General features: G+C 38.1%; 1 protein-coding gene across 3 annotated transcripts in view; it reads left to right on the forward strand.

Moving 5' to 3' along the window:
- The first annotated feature begins 1,136 nt into the window (after positions 1-1,136).
- LOC110838077 (uncharacterized) overlaps positions 1,137-20,093 on the forward strand; it is a 35,497-nt gene continuing 16,540 nt past the window's right edge. Inside the window, exons 1-3 of one of the 3 annotated variants that reach the window (XM_087344840.1) lie at positions 1,137-1,545; positions 14,312-14,513; positions 17,288-17,424. In XM_087344840.1, coding sequence (XP_087200966.1) covers positions 17,397-17,424 — 28 coding nt within the window. In that variant the 5' untranslated portion in view covers positions 1,137-1,545; positions 14,312-14,513; positions 17,288-17,396. The remainder of the gene's footprint in view (positions 1,546-14,311; positions 14,514-17,287; positions 17,425-20,093) is intronic. The other 2 variants (XM_087344839.1, XM_087344841.1) reach the window with 2 other exon arrangements.

Here is a 20,093-nt window from a genome sequence, read left to right on the forward strand (position 1 = left end):
TTGTCTTCCCGTCTGATTTCTAAGAACCTGAAAATTAAAGTATACAAAACAATAATTTTGCCTGTTGTTTTGTATGGGTGCGAAACATGGTCTCTCACTTAGAGGGAGGAACACTGATTGCAGGTGTTTGAGAATCGGGCGTTGAGGAGGATATTTGGGCCTAGGAGAGAAGACGATGGGGCGTGGAGAAAACTGCATAATGATGAGCTTAAAAATCTGTACTCCTCCCCCAATAATTGTCAGGGTGATTAAGTCGAGAAGAATGAGATGGGCTGGGCATGTAGCGCGCATGGATGGGACAAGAGGTGTGCACCGGGTACTGGTTGGGAAACCTGAAGGGAAGAGACCACTGGGGAGACCTAGACGTAGATGGGAAGATAATCTCAGGCGGGATCTATGGGAGATAGGAGTTGAAGGAGACTGGATTTCGTTGGCCCAGGACAGGGTCCGGTGGAGGGCTTTGGTTAATTCTGTGATGAACCTTCGGGTTCGGTAAGCCACCTAGTTAGTTAGTTCAAGGAACAAATAATGAACTATAATTACTTTAATTAAATTCAGGTTCCAAATATGGAAAGATGTAGTATCAGGCATCATTTCCATGGGTACTCACTATGCTGAATTAGATGTTAGCTAAAATTAAAAAAAAAAACAGCAACAGAGAAATGAAGTCCTAGACACTTTACTCTTCTGTACATTCTACATCCATGTCTGCAATGAAGCAAAATCATAAAAGCCGATGGCTACAAAATGTGGTTTGTGTATTTAGATGTTTTCTTTTATACAAATCGCCACAAAACTAATTTTCATAAATGATTACCATGTCTATAGGAACAGACTCTCGGCCTATTACTTTCACATTATTACGTAAAATTTTCAATAGAAAGCAAAGAAGATATTTTATTGGCGAAACGTGATTCTGATATGATCAAGGCTGATTTACCGCTCATAATCGTAGAACAGTATTTTCACTCAGACACAAAGAACCATGAACCACATTACAATTCCAACGACCGCTGAGTGGAAGAGTTTCTTTCCATTACTGCGGAGCGACTCTGAAGAAAAATGCGCAATGTGGTCTGCACAGCGCATGCGCGACAGGTAGGTGGCGGAACATTCTTCGTCTCTATCTCTCTATTCTCCATGCAGCCAGTGGTGTGTCAGTTTGCTGCGTTGTGTGAACTGAGACCGTGTCGTGCGGGTGTGTCGTCATCATTATTCAGTCTGTTGCCTAGTTACATACGTTTATTGTCGAATCGTGTGTACATACTGCCCTTCAGATACAAGGAAAATAATAAGAAGAATAAGCATCAGAAGAACTGAGCGTTGGATATCTTCATTGCAACAAAATTACTCGTTTCTTGAAATGTGATACAAATTATAACTAATTAATAATTGTTATATGCCGTGGAAACGAAGCTTTTAGAAGCATAATGTGATAGTAGGACACTGATAATGTAGTGATAGTGTGGATTGTGGCTGATAATCTCAAGATCAGAAGTGAGATAAAAGTGACGAGAAAATCTTACAGCTGGCAGATATTAACAGGTAGGCGCCTGCCTGCTTTGTATTTACTCTATCGTATGTAACACATTTTGTAACAAAAATCAAGGGATAAAATTGCTTTTAAATAAAATATAACGACAGTATTATGCATTATCTTTTCTGGAAAAGGTTTTAAATACCTACAATACTTCGATTTCTGAATATTCTTCGATTATATTTGGCCTGTCACAGCTAAAAAAATATGATTCCTGAAATTCAATTTTAAAGATTTTCAAGTAAAAAAACAAACTACAAATATGTGACCAAATTTAACCCAATTTTTACTAGATCCTAAAAAATGTAGGTCTGCGTGACTCTGACTTAGGCAACTTATTTAGAAAAAAACAAAATAAATTTGACTTTTCACGTAGTAAAAATAGCTGTCATCTCGATAGGACTACTTATGCTTCACGCCACGGGAGCGTTTTCGGGGCGAGAAGTTAAGCTCCACTTTAATTGGTAAAAATTAAGATCATAATAACTTTCCTTTGATACGGTTTGGTGGATAAACCTTATTCACACTCGACTGTCGTTCGGTTGAAGTTCCGTTATTTTGACTTTTCGTTTTATTTTTAATTTTTTTTACAGGATAAATATAATAAACAATTTAAAATAAATGGTGACATTAAACCCGTGATACTGCCGACTAATTTTTCATAATCACCTTCTTATCTCTCATTCATCACTACAAAACCTAACCTCACACTTCTATTAAATAACACGAAGAAGTGATAACGTCGGTTGCCTTCTGACTTTACAGTCAGATTTAAGCCTTAGCCTTAGATCATTTTTGCACCACACGCACATATGACACGTATCCATTTAAATGCAATGACGTATTATTAAATGTACATTGTAGAACGCTGGCCTTGTAATCCTGGGGTCTCGGGTTCGATTCCCGGCGGTGCCAGAATTTATAACTTGTGTTGGGCAAGGCCGTGGTCTAGGCAACACGGAGTTTTCCTCCGTGGCATCCCAACAATTACTCCATTCACACACAGAAGAAGGCAATGGCAAACCACTTCTGGATCATCTGCCAAGAACGTATATGAACAGGTCCCAGTCCGAGAAAAGGATGGAAGGATCCTGTTCATATGGACCTGTCGTCAGACAGAACACTAAATAATAATACATTCTGACGTTACCATGGCGACATAACTATTTGCACTACATTAAATAGTAAAGATAAGTAATGATAATAGGGAATTAGCAGATGAACATCTTGTGGACTGTTGCATCGTGTAGTCTGATAGAAGTATACCAGTGTTTCAGAGACGGTTACTGCTTCCATCATCAGGGGGGGATATTGGTGAACTTCTGTTAGATTATAGGACGCAACGTTCCAGAAGACAGCCATCTTCAAACATAATAAGATAAAATCATGAAAGCATAACACAGGACTGTCGGCATCTGCATTCCGAGAAACGTCTGAAAAGAACGGCCGATATGATGGTCTGATTATTGTAGAAATCATCAGAGACACTTAAATTCAGAAACTGTATGGAGGACGACAATGGTGATCCATTTGTGCGAAGTGCATGACAGCCAATAACGAGATCCACGAAAAAACAATCTCTCGTGTTTCTCCATTCTCAAGGAAGGGGGCACACGCAGTATAGTAACTTCAGTACTAGAACGTGCGTCTACAAACTTTCCCTTTTATGTCTGACAGGTTTTGTAGAAAAAAAACTAAAAATTATTGCAGTATCACAAGAACAGAAAAGCTTCTATTCTGATTCTTTACCAAAAAAAGGAATAGTATAGATCGATTTCTAATTCGCCTGCCAGTCATCTAATTCTGCATTAATAACAAAATACAAAATCACAAAAGACAGCTAAATATACGATATTTCTCGTTATTGAATTTTAGTTTTGATATTATTCGGCCTTAAACCGTTGAGAAGATAACTTCCTTCTGGAAGGTCGCCCCGTGTAGCCTCGTAGAAACTGACCGACGTTTTGGAGGAATATACTGCTTCCATCATCAGGGCGAAAACCCCGTCGACAAACTTGTACCAGACTAAACGGCGCAACAAACCGGAAGACATTCATCTTCATTGTGAAAACGTGAAATATCACCTGGTGATTACTTAATTCCATAATCATTATCATGATTAGTCATTTAACGCTGGGAAACTGTGAAGGTCTGTTAGCTGAGATAAGAATTCCTGTAAGCCGATAAATATGCGGTTGACGGAAGTCAATTCATTGCCTCTGTGATGTAAAAGACGAATGTCTATTCTTCTTCAAAACGTTGTCTAGTCCTCTGTGTGACGTAAGCAGGAGACTATAGAAAATTCGCAAAAGTTCCATTACGTGTGACAAATGCGGAATTTCCCTGACCAAAAGATTCTCTCAGGAATATAAAGAGGTACATTCTTCGAGTAAAGTCGGTCGTCTCTCAAGAACAGAGTATTTGAGGCTTCCACAGCAGTAACTTAGAAGATGTTTGTCACATCTCCCCCATGTATGCTACAGAACAAGATGACAAAAGACGACTGTCGCGTTACGTATTTCGGTGGTAGTATACCGACGTTTCAGAGGTGCTTGCTGCTCCCATGATCAGACGCCCTTATGATGGTGTCAACAAACACACATTTCTAGTAGACCTACAGGATGGTACAAGTACCTTCCTTATATAAGCATCTCTACTGGTAGTAGCATAAGGCCACTTACCATAAATCTTTATTTTAATTAATTACGTCGGATCACACGAGACGAACCTGTTAATGGCCCCATTATCTGGTACCAGAAGGTCTGAAGTGTCAACCAGCCATTAACGTTTTAATTAGGAGGATCGTCCTACCTGCCACCACTTGTGAACCAACGCCTTGACTGTCACGTCAAGCCAACTTCGTGGCTACAGTAGTCTTGTCAATCAGTTTCACAGTGGAATAGAGTAGGTTAAAATGTCGGCCTTCTGGGTGATAGCACAGTGTGGACCAACATGGACATGGGAAATTGATTGATTTGATGCTTTGACAGTCGAAAATAATCAGTTCAGTTGAGTCATCAAACCATCAAAACATATAGCCTATCAATTCCGTAATCGTTGCAGAAGAATGTTCAGAGAAGTCATAAAAGATTCATATTTTTGTGTAAATTACATCTCGTCTCAGGTAGATCGTATTTGTATTTTAAATGCTCGGATTCCTTTCCCCATCTCATATTTGTGATACATCTTGGGCTGACTGTACTTTTAACCTTATACAGTTGGCAACTTCTCAGGGTAAATGTCCTCAAGATAGAGGAGAGCCTGTTTCCATGCCAACATCTACATCCGGTATATTCAGATTAGGATTCATGAAAGTGGTTGGTGTTGTCTGCGTTCTTCATTTTAATTTCGTTAGTATGGTCAAGACTGGTTCTGTCCCCGGAACACGGCAGAGATGCAAGCTTTCAGTCTCTGTGTGCCTCTCACCTGTTTCAAGGTTTGCTGTGACATGCGGTTAACATTGAAAACTACACAACCTACCAACCCACCTAATCAGACACACACTTCTTGTCGAATCACCTTGAAGATTTACATGTACGTAGAAACAAGTTTCCAAATAAAATTAAAAGTACAAGCAACGCTTCAAAGCCGAGACTCGTCAGAATACTATATAAGTATTCAGTCCGTACTGAAAAGAAAACACAAAATTTCACCATTACAAACTCCAACTGGTCGACTCTGTTTAAAGAAACAGTCTCCGTATATTCTGAGAATCATACGAAATATATATATATATTATTTATGCATAAAGGCAGAATTATATTAAAGCAAGTGGTATATATAGTTACCTTTGGCCTTTGATGGGTTAATAGATTATAGTAGACGTATTCGTGCTTCTAAACAAGAATCCAGCAGCACATCTGTCGTTTAATGTTAGCTGCCGTATTTTTCGATAAAATGGATAGCAAAAGGTTCCTGTACTGTGAAGATACAGAAGAAATAGACTCCTCAGTCTCTCAGCCTAATCACCACACCATGACTATGTCACGGGAAGTAGCGATAAAGCTTTAATGATTCTTAACCTCGACACTAACGCAAACAGTTTCATATTACAACCGCTTTATCTCCAACAGAAATCCAGAGGAGGTTGGATGGGATCCAAAATCGATTTGAAAGAAATTACGAATACAAAAATCTGTCCCTGCCTAGAATTGAAGCCAGAAGTCTTGTCAAAAAGCCAACTTTGCCAAATACACATTATATAAGTATACAAATTATCTTCGTCACTTTACATCTAGAGAACGATATGTTATATAATCAGTAACTTTATCTAACAGGAAATGACAACTGAGTTCGCTTTTTATCTTCACTCGGCATTTGTTCACGTCAGTGTTTTGTTTCGTTACCATGACAACAGCCTGGTGCCAGATGTAATTATGATTATCGATTGCACAGTGACCAGAAACTTCGTTTAAATAGCGTGGGGGTTTAATACAACAGAACCACATTATGTGTTCTTTATTTAACTACGCAAACTACGCGACGAGATGACATAACTTAGGGATTTTATTTTTTTTGTAGTGTTCTGTCTGCCGACAGGTCCATATGAACAGGATCCTTCCATCCTTTTCTCGGACTGGGACTTGTATATATACGTTCTTGGCAGATGATCCAGAAGTGGTTTGCCATTGCCTTCTTCTGTGTGTGAATGGAGTAATTGTTGGGATGCCACGGAGGAAAACTCCGTGTTGCCTAGACCACGGCCTTGCCCAACACAAGTTATGAATTCGGGCACCGCCGGGAATCGAACCCGAGATCCCCAGGATTACAAGGCCAGCGTTCTAACAGCTAGACCACCTCATCTTATTATTATTTAGTGTTCTGTCTGACGACAGGTCCATATGAACAGGATCCTTCCATCCTTTTCTCGGACTGGGACCTGTTCATATACGTTCTTGGCAGATGATCCAGAAGTGGTTTGCCATTGCCTTCTTCTGTGTGTGAATGGAGTAATTGTTGGGATGCCACGGATAAACCGGGGAAGCCCCCGGAGGAAAACTCCGTGTTGCCTAGACCACGGCCTTGCCCAACACAAGTTAAACAGGAAATTGGAATGGAGTTTAAAAGAGCCACATTCAACAAAAGAAGGGAAAACCATTACAATTATGGTGGTATTTTTAGTGAGATGTGTTGGTATTACTTCACACCTTAAATGTACATGCTGCAAACACAGTTTAAACAGAATATACCAGCAGGGCAGTGTCTTACAATATCGTTCGTCGTCGTATGTAACCGGGGCAGCGAAAGATAAAAGCATAGTTTGTGGTGCTTTGCTGAACGCCGGTCTACGAATTCCTGTCTCTTGCTTTCACTATGACGTACTTCCACAAGACGCGAAAGAACGTTTGCATAACAACCTGGCGCAACACTGTCTTGTTGCGATGGTCTCGTTTAAACTCTTCATTAATGTGATTTCTCTATTCAGCGCGCGTCAAGGTAGCACCTGATTTGGAAGTCCTTCTCAGGCCACTCGGTTGTCGTTTGTCCCACTTCGTCAACGACGAGATTGGCGTCTGACCGACTTTATTATGTGTCAATGTCAGTAATGCAGTCTCAATCTCTGGCTCCTAATTCAGTAGTTTGCTGATCGACAGTTCATTATATGACCTCAAAGATATTTACATTGTTTAATCACGAGATGGAGAAATCTAATTCAAATTCTAGTTTTAAGAAACGGTTGAAGTTATTTAACGTTACCGTTCCGTATCTTTCGTGGTCTTCAAAGTGAAAGTTTTCCACCAGATTTCTCCTACGAAATTCAGCATTTATTCCTTATTTATATCTTAATAGATATTTTAGTCATTTGAATAAAAATTTCCTTGGATATTATCCATCGTCTAGTAAATATAAAACGTAAAACGACGTTTCTGAGATGGGACTCTATCTCCGTCTTCAGGTTCCTACACAGTTGGGCCCACTAGATAGAGCTAATCCCTATCTCTGAAGACGGAGATAGAGTCCCATCTCCGAAACGTCGTTTTACGTTTTATATTTACTAGACGATGGATAATATCCAAGGAAATTTTTATTCAAATGACTCTTCACCATCGTCAAGAACTTTTAGATTTGAGATATTTTAGTCTCACGCATTTCCTAAATTACACGTTTTACAACAGAAGAGAGTTGACAAATAACTGTAACTTTACGCAAACTCTAGTCTGAATATGCACTTTCATGCATAATACGCTGACAGCTGACAAATGACAAATATGGTCTTAGTACCAATGCTAAAGACTGCAGACTGGACTTAAATCGCCTGATGACTAATATAACAGTAATTCAGCTACTATTCCGAATGATTAACATCCGTTCGATCTGAATCAATTTACCCAAATTACCAGTTTAATGGCACACCGTCATTTAAAACCGCCAGAGATGTAGTGAAAAATTATGTCTGCAGATGTCCACTTCGGTAAATCGAGAAATTAAGTCCGACAGAACTTTTAAATAATGAAATAATGATATCTCGGCTATCGTAATAATTCCTCTCAAACAATGGATTTCAAGTACTTGAGTGTTTAATTTGCATCAAATTTTGCAGCCTGAAGCATTGGTGTTGTACGGTGTTAATCTGTGTACACAGAACAATTAGTTTCTTCCACAAAGGACAATTCACATTTGGTTGCGGTAGGATTACAACGATATCCTAAAACAATTCTGCTTATTTTTCTGTCATTCTGATTATGTCTTATGTCACGTATTTTCAGTGTTTAGTTAAGGGAACTTCAGCTTTGATGAGTAACAATAACCATGATTCTCCTAACCTAAAATTTTCATATGGCATCGATTTTTAAAACCGTAGGGAAATGTAATTCCTACCGTTGGCAAGGGAGCGCTATTATATTCTCGGTTTCTGGTCGAGCGAATTTCCAGAGTCGAATGTATTCAAGAACATGCGACGTATCGATCCTTTTTCCTGGAGTTACATTATTGATTCCAAGGTCAGGCTTCTCGGCGCCCATATTTCGTTCAATTCGTGAATTGACCTGAGGTCAGATTCATACATCGTCACCGCTTGCGTTTAGCTAACAAATATCTAGAAACTTATTAAGTTTTTTTTTTTTCGAAATTCATTTGCGTGGTACGTCGATCAAGTAGATACGCGACCAAAGACTGAGTTACCATATCCGTGAATGTACTTAACTTTGTGAAATTCTTTACGAGGTTTTATAATAACAGTGTTGTACGGAAAATTATGGGCATAATGTTTAAATATCCAGTCCGTACATCAAGGAAAACACATCCCATAACCATTACAAGATAAAATGGTTAATCCTTTTTAGGGAAATAATCGTTCTTTACACTGAACACCATTCGGAACATATACACAATATGGACAAAATACACATAATTTATTATTGAAGAAGGTGGTACATATAGTTACCATTGGGATTTAAAGGGTTAAACTAAGTCAAGCTCGCTTAATTTTATATGCTTACAAATAAATTATTTACTGAATATCCCATTATTCGATATTACATAATGTGAACGAGTAAAAGCGTCGTTAAACAAAGAATAAATAATATAAAATAAGACAGGTTATTCTCGGAAAGCACCATGTATATTTTGATTTTAATTTAAAATCATTACTTGATGAGTTCGTCCAAAATGCTTTCCCCGTTTAACAGCGAAGAATTGAAGGCAACGAGTAACAAATTACATTAATTATAAATTAGCGTGTGAAAGGTTCTCATGCAGGTTCAAGAAACTTCGCTTATGACATCATCCTGATTCATGTTACCGCAATGCAGTTCCCATCTTAAATTTTCTCACTAGTGGTCTCACTATCATCTAAGATGGCAGAATTTTAATGTATTTTGTAACAAATTCCTGAGGGCGACGTCCCCGAAATGCAAATACTCAAGTTTAACACAAACACAAGGATTAATGTACTGTAATTTCAGAGGTTTTATTTACACTCTCAGTATGCAATTTTAAACTTTATAATATCATCGTGGTGATAACTGAAAAGTATCTGAAAGTGACGAGAAACAGAAAATTGAAGACGTCGGTCTTCTGGGATACTGCGCCTTGTAGGATGGCAGATACTTACCGACGTTTCAGAAGTGTTTATTCCCTCAATAATCAGACAAAATTCTGCGTTTTGTACTATGAGTTTCGTGTTATTCTCGGTGTAAACAGAGAATTTTTCTTAAACATCATTAATCAATTAGTCTTTGTACTAAAGTATCTTGTATCTTTTGCGTTTTTTTGAGGTGAAAATTAAATTTTTAAAAATATATAGACGAGCCTTTACTTCGGGCAGCTAAAGGAACACAAATTTAAAAATTAATAAAACATTAATTGTTTTAGACTATTTAAGTGGTTATGGTTTTTATGCATTTGTTCAGCTTTCCCAAGCAATTTCTGCGCCAGAACCTTAAAATAAGTCACGATATCTCTTTGCCACAAACCTCTCGATTATCGACTGTAATAATCTCACCATTACCTGCATTCTACACTATACAATCTCAGGATATATTTTCATATAGCATGACAGTCTACGGACTGTACATAGTTCATATATACGTAAGAAACGTCTGGTATTAAAGAATTTAAAAGTGTAGCAAACGCGCATTAATTAACTTAACACAGCCCTGGGGGATTTTGCTTTCTGTGGAAACAGCGGATGTGGCTGAAGTACTTCGTATTTTTCCTCTTTAAGAGCGTTTCTCAAGGAACTATGTAACTAAACAGGTTTCAGATCTCTTTGACATTGAGAGTTTTAAGATACAAAGCCTCAGGGATAACATTTTGCTGACGTTATGTAACAAAATACAACAGCGACCATTTGCAGCTGTTAGAATCTAAAGAAATTTACTTCTAACTGCACTGAATGTTAAAATTTATATTCAGACGTACACATACGTAAATCATCTACAGAAATACTTGATAGTGTATGTGAAAAAAGTTGAAAGTTACCAGCATAAACTCTAGGGCAAAGTTGCCTAAAGATTAATAAATTACTATGCTACAAAGATGTATCTCTGTATTTAATTAATCACCACTTCATGAAGACGTATGGGTTGGAGGTATAGCTCCACATATTCTTAACCACAGCAGTACATGTAGTTGAACTGGCTGATTTATTCCCGGGGACAGAGCCTTGGGGGGCGGAAAAGAAAAGTCTCTGGTCGTCCAACCTACTCACTGTGGTAAACACGCGTGAATGTTCCATTAATTATAATTATTTTGACCTCTTTCAAGGTTTTGTACTCAAGAAAACACTGAGCTATTTTAATGTCCTTTCTGTTTATTTTTCTGTCGAAATTTGCTTACGTATCTTCTTTACGTTTACTCTGAAATTAAATATAATATAATAAGCAGATATTAACTTATATCGTGTTCTCTGTGCTCGACAGATTTATTCGGTTATCTGTACACTAGACAAATGACAAATTCAAAGTTCAAATTTACGTCAAGTTGTAGTTTGCGTCGTGACAGATCGTCCTTGGTTAAAACTTCCAACACTTGAGATTGCAAACAAATAATTTTGCAACAACATTTATCTCCATATTTTTCCCCGTATTTTGTCAAATAGCAGAGTTCTCATATGTGTCTAGACTCGTGGGACACTCTGTATAATACTAGGAATTTTCAATACTTTTATAACAATAAAGATTGTAATATTTATTATGAATAATAGTAATGGAAGTTTAAATTCCGTACAACAGAATGTAAACATTGCCTTCACACTGGCCAGTAAGTCTCTGAAACCATAGAGGGGCTGTAAGAAATCGAGATGCATCTTCACCGATAGGATTGACCTGGTGACCTCAATTCAGCGCCGTGTACCTTCAGTTTGCGAGAATTTGCGTGACGTTTCTAATGTACTCTTTCTTTGTTTCTGTCTTACTATGAATTATAACGGTTCAGACGCACGTTGACAAAAGTAGATATTAGTAGTTGCAGATGTTTATATGATGACATTTTGTTTCAGACTTTAGAGACGTAAAAATGTGTGATAAGTTAAATATTCTTGTTCACAGAACATATTACATCGCGGTAAACCAGTTCTCACAGCGTAAATCGTAACACGTCTAACGGATATAATGATAAGACGATCCAGTACGACTAAGGGAACTTAAAACGATTTTATACCCAGTGGTAATTATATGTACCACATATTTTAACAACCAGTGTAATTTTCTCAGCCACTCCACGTGTCTGCCGGGATAGAACCTTAAATTAGGCCAAGACCACTTTCTTTAACATTATTTCTAATCAATTTTTCTGTCATTCGATGTTGTATTGACTGCATTTTTAAGTAAACCACGAATATATAATAGGAACAGCGCATGATTTTTGTTAGAGAGACGATGGAACGTGGTAACATCATTCGATATTAATCTCCCGAAATGGGAACGTACAAAGCATGTGGAATTTGATCTAAGTGATAAGATATGCAAACCGCTTCGCGTTAGCGACAATCGATAGGAGATAGCCCCTCGACAGGAATATAAATCTCTATGCCACCTACACAGTTGCTGACGGTGGGAGGGAATTGTAATCGAAGTTCAGGCTATGAATACTTCATGAACTTGTTAGACCTTAGTTTAGAAAACACTGTTGTAATGACACCAACAAATGTTTTAGAGAAACACGAAACGTTAAAGGTGCAGTATATATACAAATATTTTAAATACACCAGAGATATATATATACATTAAGACAATGATTTCAAAATTTCTCAAGAGTCCGTTTTAAAAAAAAGTTTATTACATAAAATTAAAGCTTGAAACAGCCGTCATAAAGTGACGATAAGAACTTCCCAATTAGTAATGAAAACATTTTCCTTTCATTTTGTTAAGTATCTACCGCACTGAAAAACAATTCCAATACAATTTAGATTAATTTACATTGGGTTTCATATAGTTTTAACGTTTCTTAAATCTACATTTGCAATGTATCTGCACAGGAAAGTATTTTTTTAGAAGTATAATGTATATTGATATTAGACCCTAATTAAAAACGAATGATAAAATCACTTGCCTTCGACGTGGCAAATTTCTGGGTTACGAAAATTTTTAAATATATTTTAATTATCCTCGTTTTCGGCACTAGAGAAGACTGGTGATTTGAACTTAAAAAGTACAAGTACAGCGTTGCATCAGACGCAAGCGGTTTTATGAGAGTTGTGACATGTCTCTATGGTAACCATCTTGTCCAAAGTTGAATTGAGTACAAATATCACAAATGATATTCCAGTTTCTTTGCTAGGTATAAGTGTGTCACGACATAAATGTATTCTCGACGTTTCTTTTAAGGTAGGCATATTTTACACGTTGGTTTACGCAAGAATGATTCCATTGTCTTCAACGTCACTTACAACATCATCATTATAATCTGCACAGCGTTTTATTCCGTGGATTGAACACAATAAAAAGTTAGTGTTTCTGGACACTAATCAGTGTTTCTTTTCCACATGAGAGTAGAGCAGATGGATACTTCATCCGTCTTCAGGGATCTGCCCTTGAAGACGAAAAGCCGGGAGTCTGACACAGTAGACCTACTGTCATATGACATTAATGCAATGAGTAGCTTTATCACCGTGAAACGGTTACTTTGTGGAGCGAAGCAAAGTGCAGCCAGGCGACAGACAATGTGACACCTGTTGTTACGCCCATGTGAACCTGACCTGACGCGAGTTGACTACCCCATTGTCTAATGACTGACATCCCCTGGAACTTAAAGTTGCAGAGGTATTTTAAAAGGCGAGTTCTCTTAATATTTAAATACCTACTCAAAGAATATTAAAAACCCTGTTAAGTTCTTCAGCACTCGTCAGCAGCTGACAAATCTTAACAAATGTTAGTTAAATATAGGATATTATTTATATTTACAAGTTATAAAAGTTCAAAGTCCCAATTTTCTGAAATGGCTAGGACGACAGGATACAATATTAAAATCACCATTATAAAATTCAATGTAGTTTATTACAAAATTTAAGAACCTAAAATCACATCACACCAAATGTAATCGGGATTCGAAATTAAAGCCTTACAAAATATTTTCCCATATAAAAATTTCGCTAATCGTAGAAGTGATGATTGCACGACGTTTTTTGACTTGAACGAACCTTTATCTTTTCTGAGGGCACCGCCCAAAAGTAGAGATGTTTTATATTAAAATATGAACCTAAACGACAAAGATATTAATGGTTTCGGCACAATTTTCTGCTGTAATTCTGCATAACGCTGTAACACACGGTTCATAACATCCTTCGTCTCTTTAAAGCAAGGGGAAAAGAAGAAGTCTCCTTAAATCTTCTCAGGTATGGAATGTTTTTATACCTGCAGTCATTGGAGTCTGTTTCGCAGAATGCAGATTACAGCATAAATGTTGAGTAATGTTTGTTTGCGAGATGTTTTTCTCCAGCGTTGCAACAGCGCTGCCTGAGAGTTGCCATTATCTGACAGACAGTGTATAGTAAGAACGAAAACCTTCCAGGGGAAGGATATGATGCACTTACTGCTCTCTTCTGGCTGGAATTCGAAGCTATGAGCGCGCAGTTTAGATGAAACTCAAATGCGGAAAGTTAGAAATAAAATTTAATAAGGTTATTAAAGGTCTCCAATACTCATCGGAAAGATGAGATGCATGCAAAAATTTTGGTAGAAAAACTTGAGATACCTAAGCGTAATGGAAGGTTAATATTGAGATGGATTCTTATTTTAAAATATTGCATCCTGTCTGTGAAACATAACCAAGTTGGAATTAAAATAATTGTGATAATTGTTGTTAGTCTTGTATTTTATGTAATGACGATTCCAGATGATGATGATGGTTTGCTGGGACCGGAACATGAAGGGCTAACTTGAAGTAGATCACTGTGGTTTCTGCAACACCGTTTATAATCATCAGTGTGTTCAACGTTGTGTAACGTGCGCAGTTGACGAAAAGTATAAACTCGGCAAACAAGTAAGATACAAGCAACCGAAATTAACGATTGAAGAAAATTGAGGTTTTCAGAGCGGTGAGTCTGAAGATGGCTGTCTTCTGGGTTATTGCGCCTTGTGGTCAGACTACACGGCGCAATAACCCAGAAGACAGCAATCTTAAAAATTAAATCTATTTCCTATAATAAAGGACCACAGTAAGAAATAGGGCAAAAGATATGACTCTAGACGTTCAGGGTCCTGAGTTCGAGAAGAAACTAAGAGACATTCCTCGGCTAGTCAGTTCCATTCTGGATGCACGTATTATTGAAAGCCAATGCTCTTCAGGACAGAATTTCTCTGCAATACTGTCTAGCCCATATCGCAAAGTGTGACGTATAAAAGATTTACATAATCGATTTATTCCTTATACAATTCATATTATACCGTCAGGTTGTAACCCGTATAAATATTACATTCTGTTTGAAAGCTGTATCGTATAATTCTGTGTAAGTCAGTTATGGACGAATTGGAATCGAAAATCTTAAAAATTCAGCAAGCAGAACCTATATAAATATCAATCAATTTCGAACATCGGAGAAAATAAATTATACACTGGAAAGATACGAGTATGTTCACCGGACTTTGCCAGAATATAAAGTCTGTTCCTCTGGAACGGAAGTCAGAGGCACTGAAGCTCTCTAAGCAAAATGTACCTGACAACAGGATATTTCTGATGTGACCTCTGAGCTGGTGAATATGAATCTCCCGTCATTTGTTTCTGACACAATACGTTTATGACTCAGCTTTTGAACGAGGAGGGTCTTTCTCATATGCTGTAGTTAAATATTTACGCATCCGGTCCTACCAGCCACCTGCTCTTCTGGTCGGTAAAACGGCAAAACTCCATTGTGCATGCAATTTGCTTATTAAGTGCAACAGAAGAGTTTATTTCCGTCCAGAAGGGAAGTTTCGTGTTCTTAAAGGAAGTTGTTTTAATTGGTTGGCTTGGTTGCTAACGGCTATCCTATTAATGGAAACGCCAGTTAAATTGTCGTCACGACACGTGAACAAAGGGAAGTCTGATAATTAAATGACCGGACAGAGAACTGAGTAAAAATACGTGTTGTCACTAACGGTTACTAAGCGAGGTCACGGTGAAAGCACTCAACTGAAACTCTGTTCCCGCATTCCAAAGTCGTTGCCTGGAAATATTACTGGAAATCACAGAGATGATATGATGTTGCGTTGACCGACGTTTCAGAGATGCTGTCTCCATCGCCTTCGCCCTGAGAATGTGTACCAAAAGAAATTGTATGTGAAGTGGACCAATTACATCCACGTAATGCCGAGGAACCGCCACGGTGGTCTAGCGGTTAGAACGCTGGCCTTGTAATCCTGGGGGGTCTCGGGTTCGATTCCCGGCGGTGCCCGAATTTATAACTTGTGTTGGGCAAGGCCGTGGTCTAGGCAACACGGAGTTTTCCTCCGTGGCATCCCAACAATTACTCCATTCGCACACAGAAGAAGGCAATGACAAACCACTTCTGGATCATCTGCCAAGAACGTATATGAACAGGTCCCAGTCCGAGAAACGGATGGAAGGATCCTGTTCATATGGACCTGTCGTCAGACAGAACACTAAATAAAAAAAATAATGCCGAGGTCTTGAATGTTTCGAATTGCCTCATGCTGCTTAGACACTGGTAAAACGATTAATTGAAAATATTCTAGGTTTTTAAGGTGATGGAAAAATATGATATTCTAGGTTATGAGTTATGGGTTATAACTTTTCGGAGAAACCTTTCGCCTCCATCTTCAGGGTAGACATTTTTCATGAGACTCATCTCCCCGAATTACAATCCTCGATACCTAACGAGTGCTTTGCGTGCTAACTTGGACTTAGTTGCAATCCACGAAGTCTTCACACTATATTTGAAAGTCACTGTCACTTATGAAGTTTGTGAATGAAATGCCTTTTTCTTAGCGACACACTTATAGATTTCTTGCATGCAGAAGTAATGTCGGCCTGCGGGTACACGCCTTACGCTCGTTTCTCTTCATTTGTCTCGACTCCGGAATGCAGATAATTCGTGAAAAGGCTGTTTCTTCCGATGTAGCCTAATTCACTGAATGGCTTTGAAAGACTTCGGTAGCCATGTTGCAGATTACTTAAAGCAGAACGGACAAAGTAAAGAAAGCATTTCCTCTGCTTAACTGAGCACAAATTACTGAAATTATATGGGAGGTAATTGTGGTATGCACTGCTCATTATTAACCTCGGAAATAAGTTGAGATGAATTGTTAACTTCACGTTCCGGTCGATTGCGCCCGAGATATGTATATGTATGTTTCCTTATGGCTATAGAAGGGGGCACATAAACTTTCCTCAAGCTTGGCATGTTTATGCCTTGAAATGGGGGGGAAAATTTTAGTGCGATAAAAAGTGCGAAAATATGTCCTGGGTTCGAGTCCCGGTGATGATAGTCGAATTTAAGACATTTCTCACCTAAATACTGTCGGAAATCTGCTATCAAGTAAACAACAGCGCTCAGAGATTGCTTCATCTCTCTGATATGTCCAATCTCCGTCTAGCTGTACCACAACTAGCATTTTATAGTGGAATAAGTGAAATAATTTTCGATATCATAATGTTCTCTTCAATTTAACAGTTTCTGGTACTGGAACAAAGAATAGTCTATTTTTTCATGGACCCTCACAAAGAGTCGTTCCAGTTGGCGAGAACTACATGAAGACAGATCAATGTCCGTCACAACTTGTCAAACCGAGCGAATGGCAAATGGTCTGGGTATTTAGAACAATATTGAGTCTTGATTATTTAAGGAATAACTTTCTTTTTTTTCCCCCGCAGCGAGATGCCAGGAGTACGCAGTCACTAATCATAGCAGCTTCATGGCGTCACTTCCTGTAGCCAGACGGAGCCTTTCCTATCAGACGGAGGCAGAGAACGGACACAGACGATGAAGCCAGGAGTTACAGTGCCGCTGGGTGAGTTCAGTGACTGTTACATTTCTTGGAGGAAACATCTGTTAGCGGCTGAATGCATGAAAGTCGTCTGAAGTTTTTGCAACGTCTAAAAAAAAAAAAAGTAAAACGAACATACTGGAGAGATATTTTTTGTGGTTAGGTTGGCCACGATGTTTTTGAATATGGTTTTTTCATGTCATACGTTCATCAGTGAAATGTAGAAACTCTTTTATCAGGTAAGCATCCGAAGAATACGAATGTAAATCTACATTTGAATGCGAAATAAAAGGCCTCTTCTTTGTGAATGTCTGAAATGAGCGCAAGTGTTATATTTGAGTACCATAGATCGGGTATATTCAATAGTAATGTATTTACATTACGAGATTATATTTTTACATTTTGTTTTCTATGACTGTGAAACTTCTTTTTACCGCAAGTGAATTATATAGACCGAGGGCGTTTGAGAACAGAGTTCTGAGGGGGGCTTTTTGAAAATATGAGCGAGGATTAAAGACAGGGATGAGAACATTGAAATGAGAAATACTTCACAATTTGTACTTCTCGCCAGATGTTATTAAAGTGATAAAATCAACGATGAGATGGATATGGCGTGTAGTACGCGTTTAAGACATTGGAAACAACAAAATTTCAATCTGAAAACCAGATGAGTAGAGAGAGAGAGAGAGAGAGAGACCTAGGCGCAAGAAGGAAGACTAATTAAAATATAATGTTGAAGAAATATAGCGTGAGAAAGCGGATTAGATTCATCTGGTTCAGGGTAGGAATAAGTCATGGTCATTATGAACACGATGACGAACGTCGGATTTCCATAAGAGGCGGGAAATTTGTTGATCAGCTGAAGACATGGAGGATACTAGAAGACTTAGCTCAGAACTGGTTGAAGATGTGGGGATAGGTTTCTGCTATCGCCTTCTTTACTTGTGACAGTGGTGGGCGTATTCCATTTCTGAAGAGGAAACTTACTATAGAAAGACCTTTGATTTTATGGAGATTCAGAATCTAATCAAGACTGAGGTACAGTGAATGATTATGTTGGATATTCAGCAAAATAATGGTGTACAGAAATTCCAGTTGTAAATTCTCATCTGCGTTAGCCTCGCGTACCAGAGAGTGGCCCGTCATTACACAGAAATCTCACCTTGAAGGTAGAAACGAAATATTTCTAAATGTTGATTCAATGTTTACTCGGTTATCTTACGACGCACTATCAGCTACAGAGGTAATGAAGAGGCCTGGGGCATGCTGTATGATGGTTATGACAATGAATAGGATGCTATGCGATAGGAAGCGGTCGTGGCATATTATAAGTTATTATAAAAAAACTAAAAGGTTTAAGGAATCTACGAAAACCTTTGTCCAACAGCCGGTTCTGAACCGGCTAGCTCCCGAACGAAAATAAAACGCCAACCGGCTCTTGGTACGTTTTAATCGACGTTATATCAAGTTAAATTATATTTGTAACAGCGATAGGGAAAATGAAATTGGTCATCTTCAGCGCTCCGAAGTCCACACTCTTTTATTTAGCCAGGTACAAACACTTACTGGGTGCTAAGGATTCTTAAGCCAGAGAGCGCCTGTATGGTTAAAAGCAATTTGTCTGGAATTATACTAATAAATTTGCATTAATTTTGATACAGTTTGCACAGAAGAGGACGCCTCGTCTACTGTTCAACTAAAACTCATCCATCAGATTGCATGGAATGAGTATCGCTTTTCCGTAATACGTGACTGAGCTTTAATGCAATTCAGGTCCTTAGCACTTACGGATTTGCAGATTCACTACTGCAAATTTGATGACTGAGAGTGCACTTATCTGCGCGAAACATAAGCTAATGACTTCTAATTTATTTATGAATTGTTTCTCAAACAATTTCAAACAGTTATTCAATAATAATAATAAACATGGCTGTCGGAAAGTTAAAGAAATGAGATGTGTGAATAAGAAGAGAAGGAGATAAATACCCAGAAGGGATAGGGAAAGGGAAAATGAAGGTACAGGATTAAGATGAGAAATAAATAATTCCCTGTTGAATTTTAAATGGACCTCTCGTGCTCTGTATCGTAAATCTCAACATTATATGAAACTTGTATATCTTATTTTAATTTATAAATGGATATAATGTTCCTACAAATAGTTTCATATTTAAACACAGTTTAAAATTACTTTTGAGCCAAGACTAGATCTTAATGCTGGTAGTGTCATGAGAATTTCCTTCTCACTACTTGTAATTGAACTGATCGAAAATAATTTATTATTTTTGTTAATCTATTTTACAAAATTGTCCCCCCCCTCCCAACTTCGCCAGAAATTAAATCTTTTTTTTTTCACTTGTAGTTGCAGTAGAGTGGGTCATTAACTTTAAAGTCTGAATTAAAATAATATTTTCTTTTTAAGTGGGAAGGTATTTATCGCGCCACTGTGCAGGACGGACTTTTGTTTTTCGAGTCTGCTCTAACTCATATGTTCGCAGTCTCTGAGACATTGTGTTGAACATAATGGAGTAACGGTTGAGTTCCTACGGACTTTAGGCGTTCACCTAGCTATAGATCACGTTATCCCGTCTGAGCCTCTCCCTGCGCGATACATGTAGGCAACACCTACTGCACCAAGGTGAACCCCTTCCTGCAGTTCACGCGGTCGGTACACAGCACGACTTCTGACGTGCACT

This window comes from Zootermopsis nevadensis, unplaced genomic scaffold (assembly GCF_977971745.1).
Source record: "Zootermopsis nevadensis isolate Lab colony 2312 unplaced genomic scaffold, Znev_1.0 Znev_ptg000008l, whole genome shotgun sequence".
In the NCBI taxonomy this organism is placed as follows: Eukaryota; Metazoa; Arthropoda; class Insecta; order Blattodea; family Termopsidae; genus Zootermopsis; species Zootermopsis nevadensis.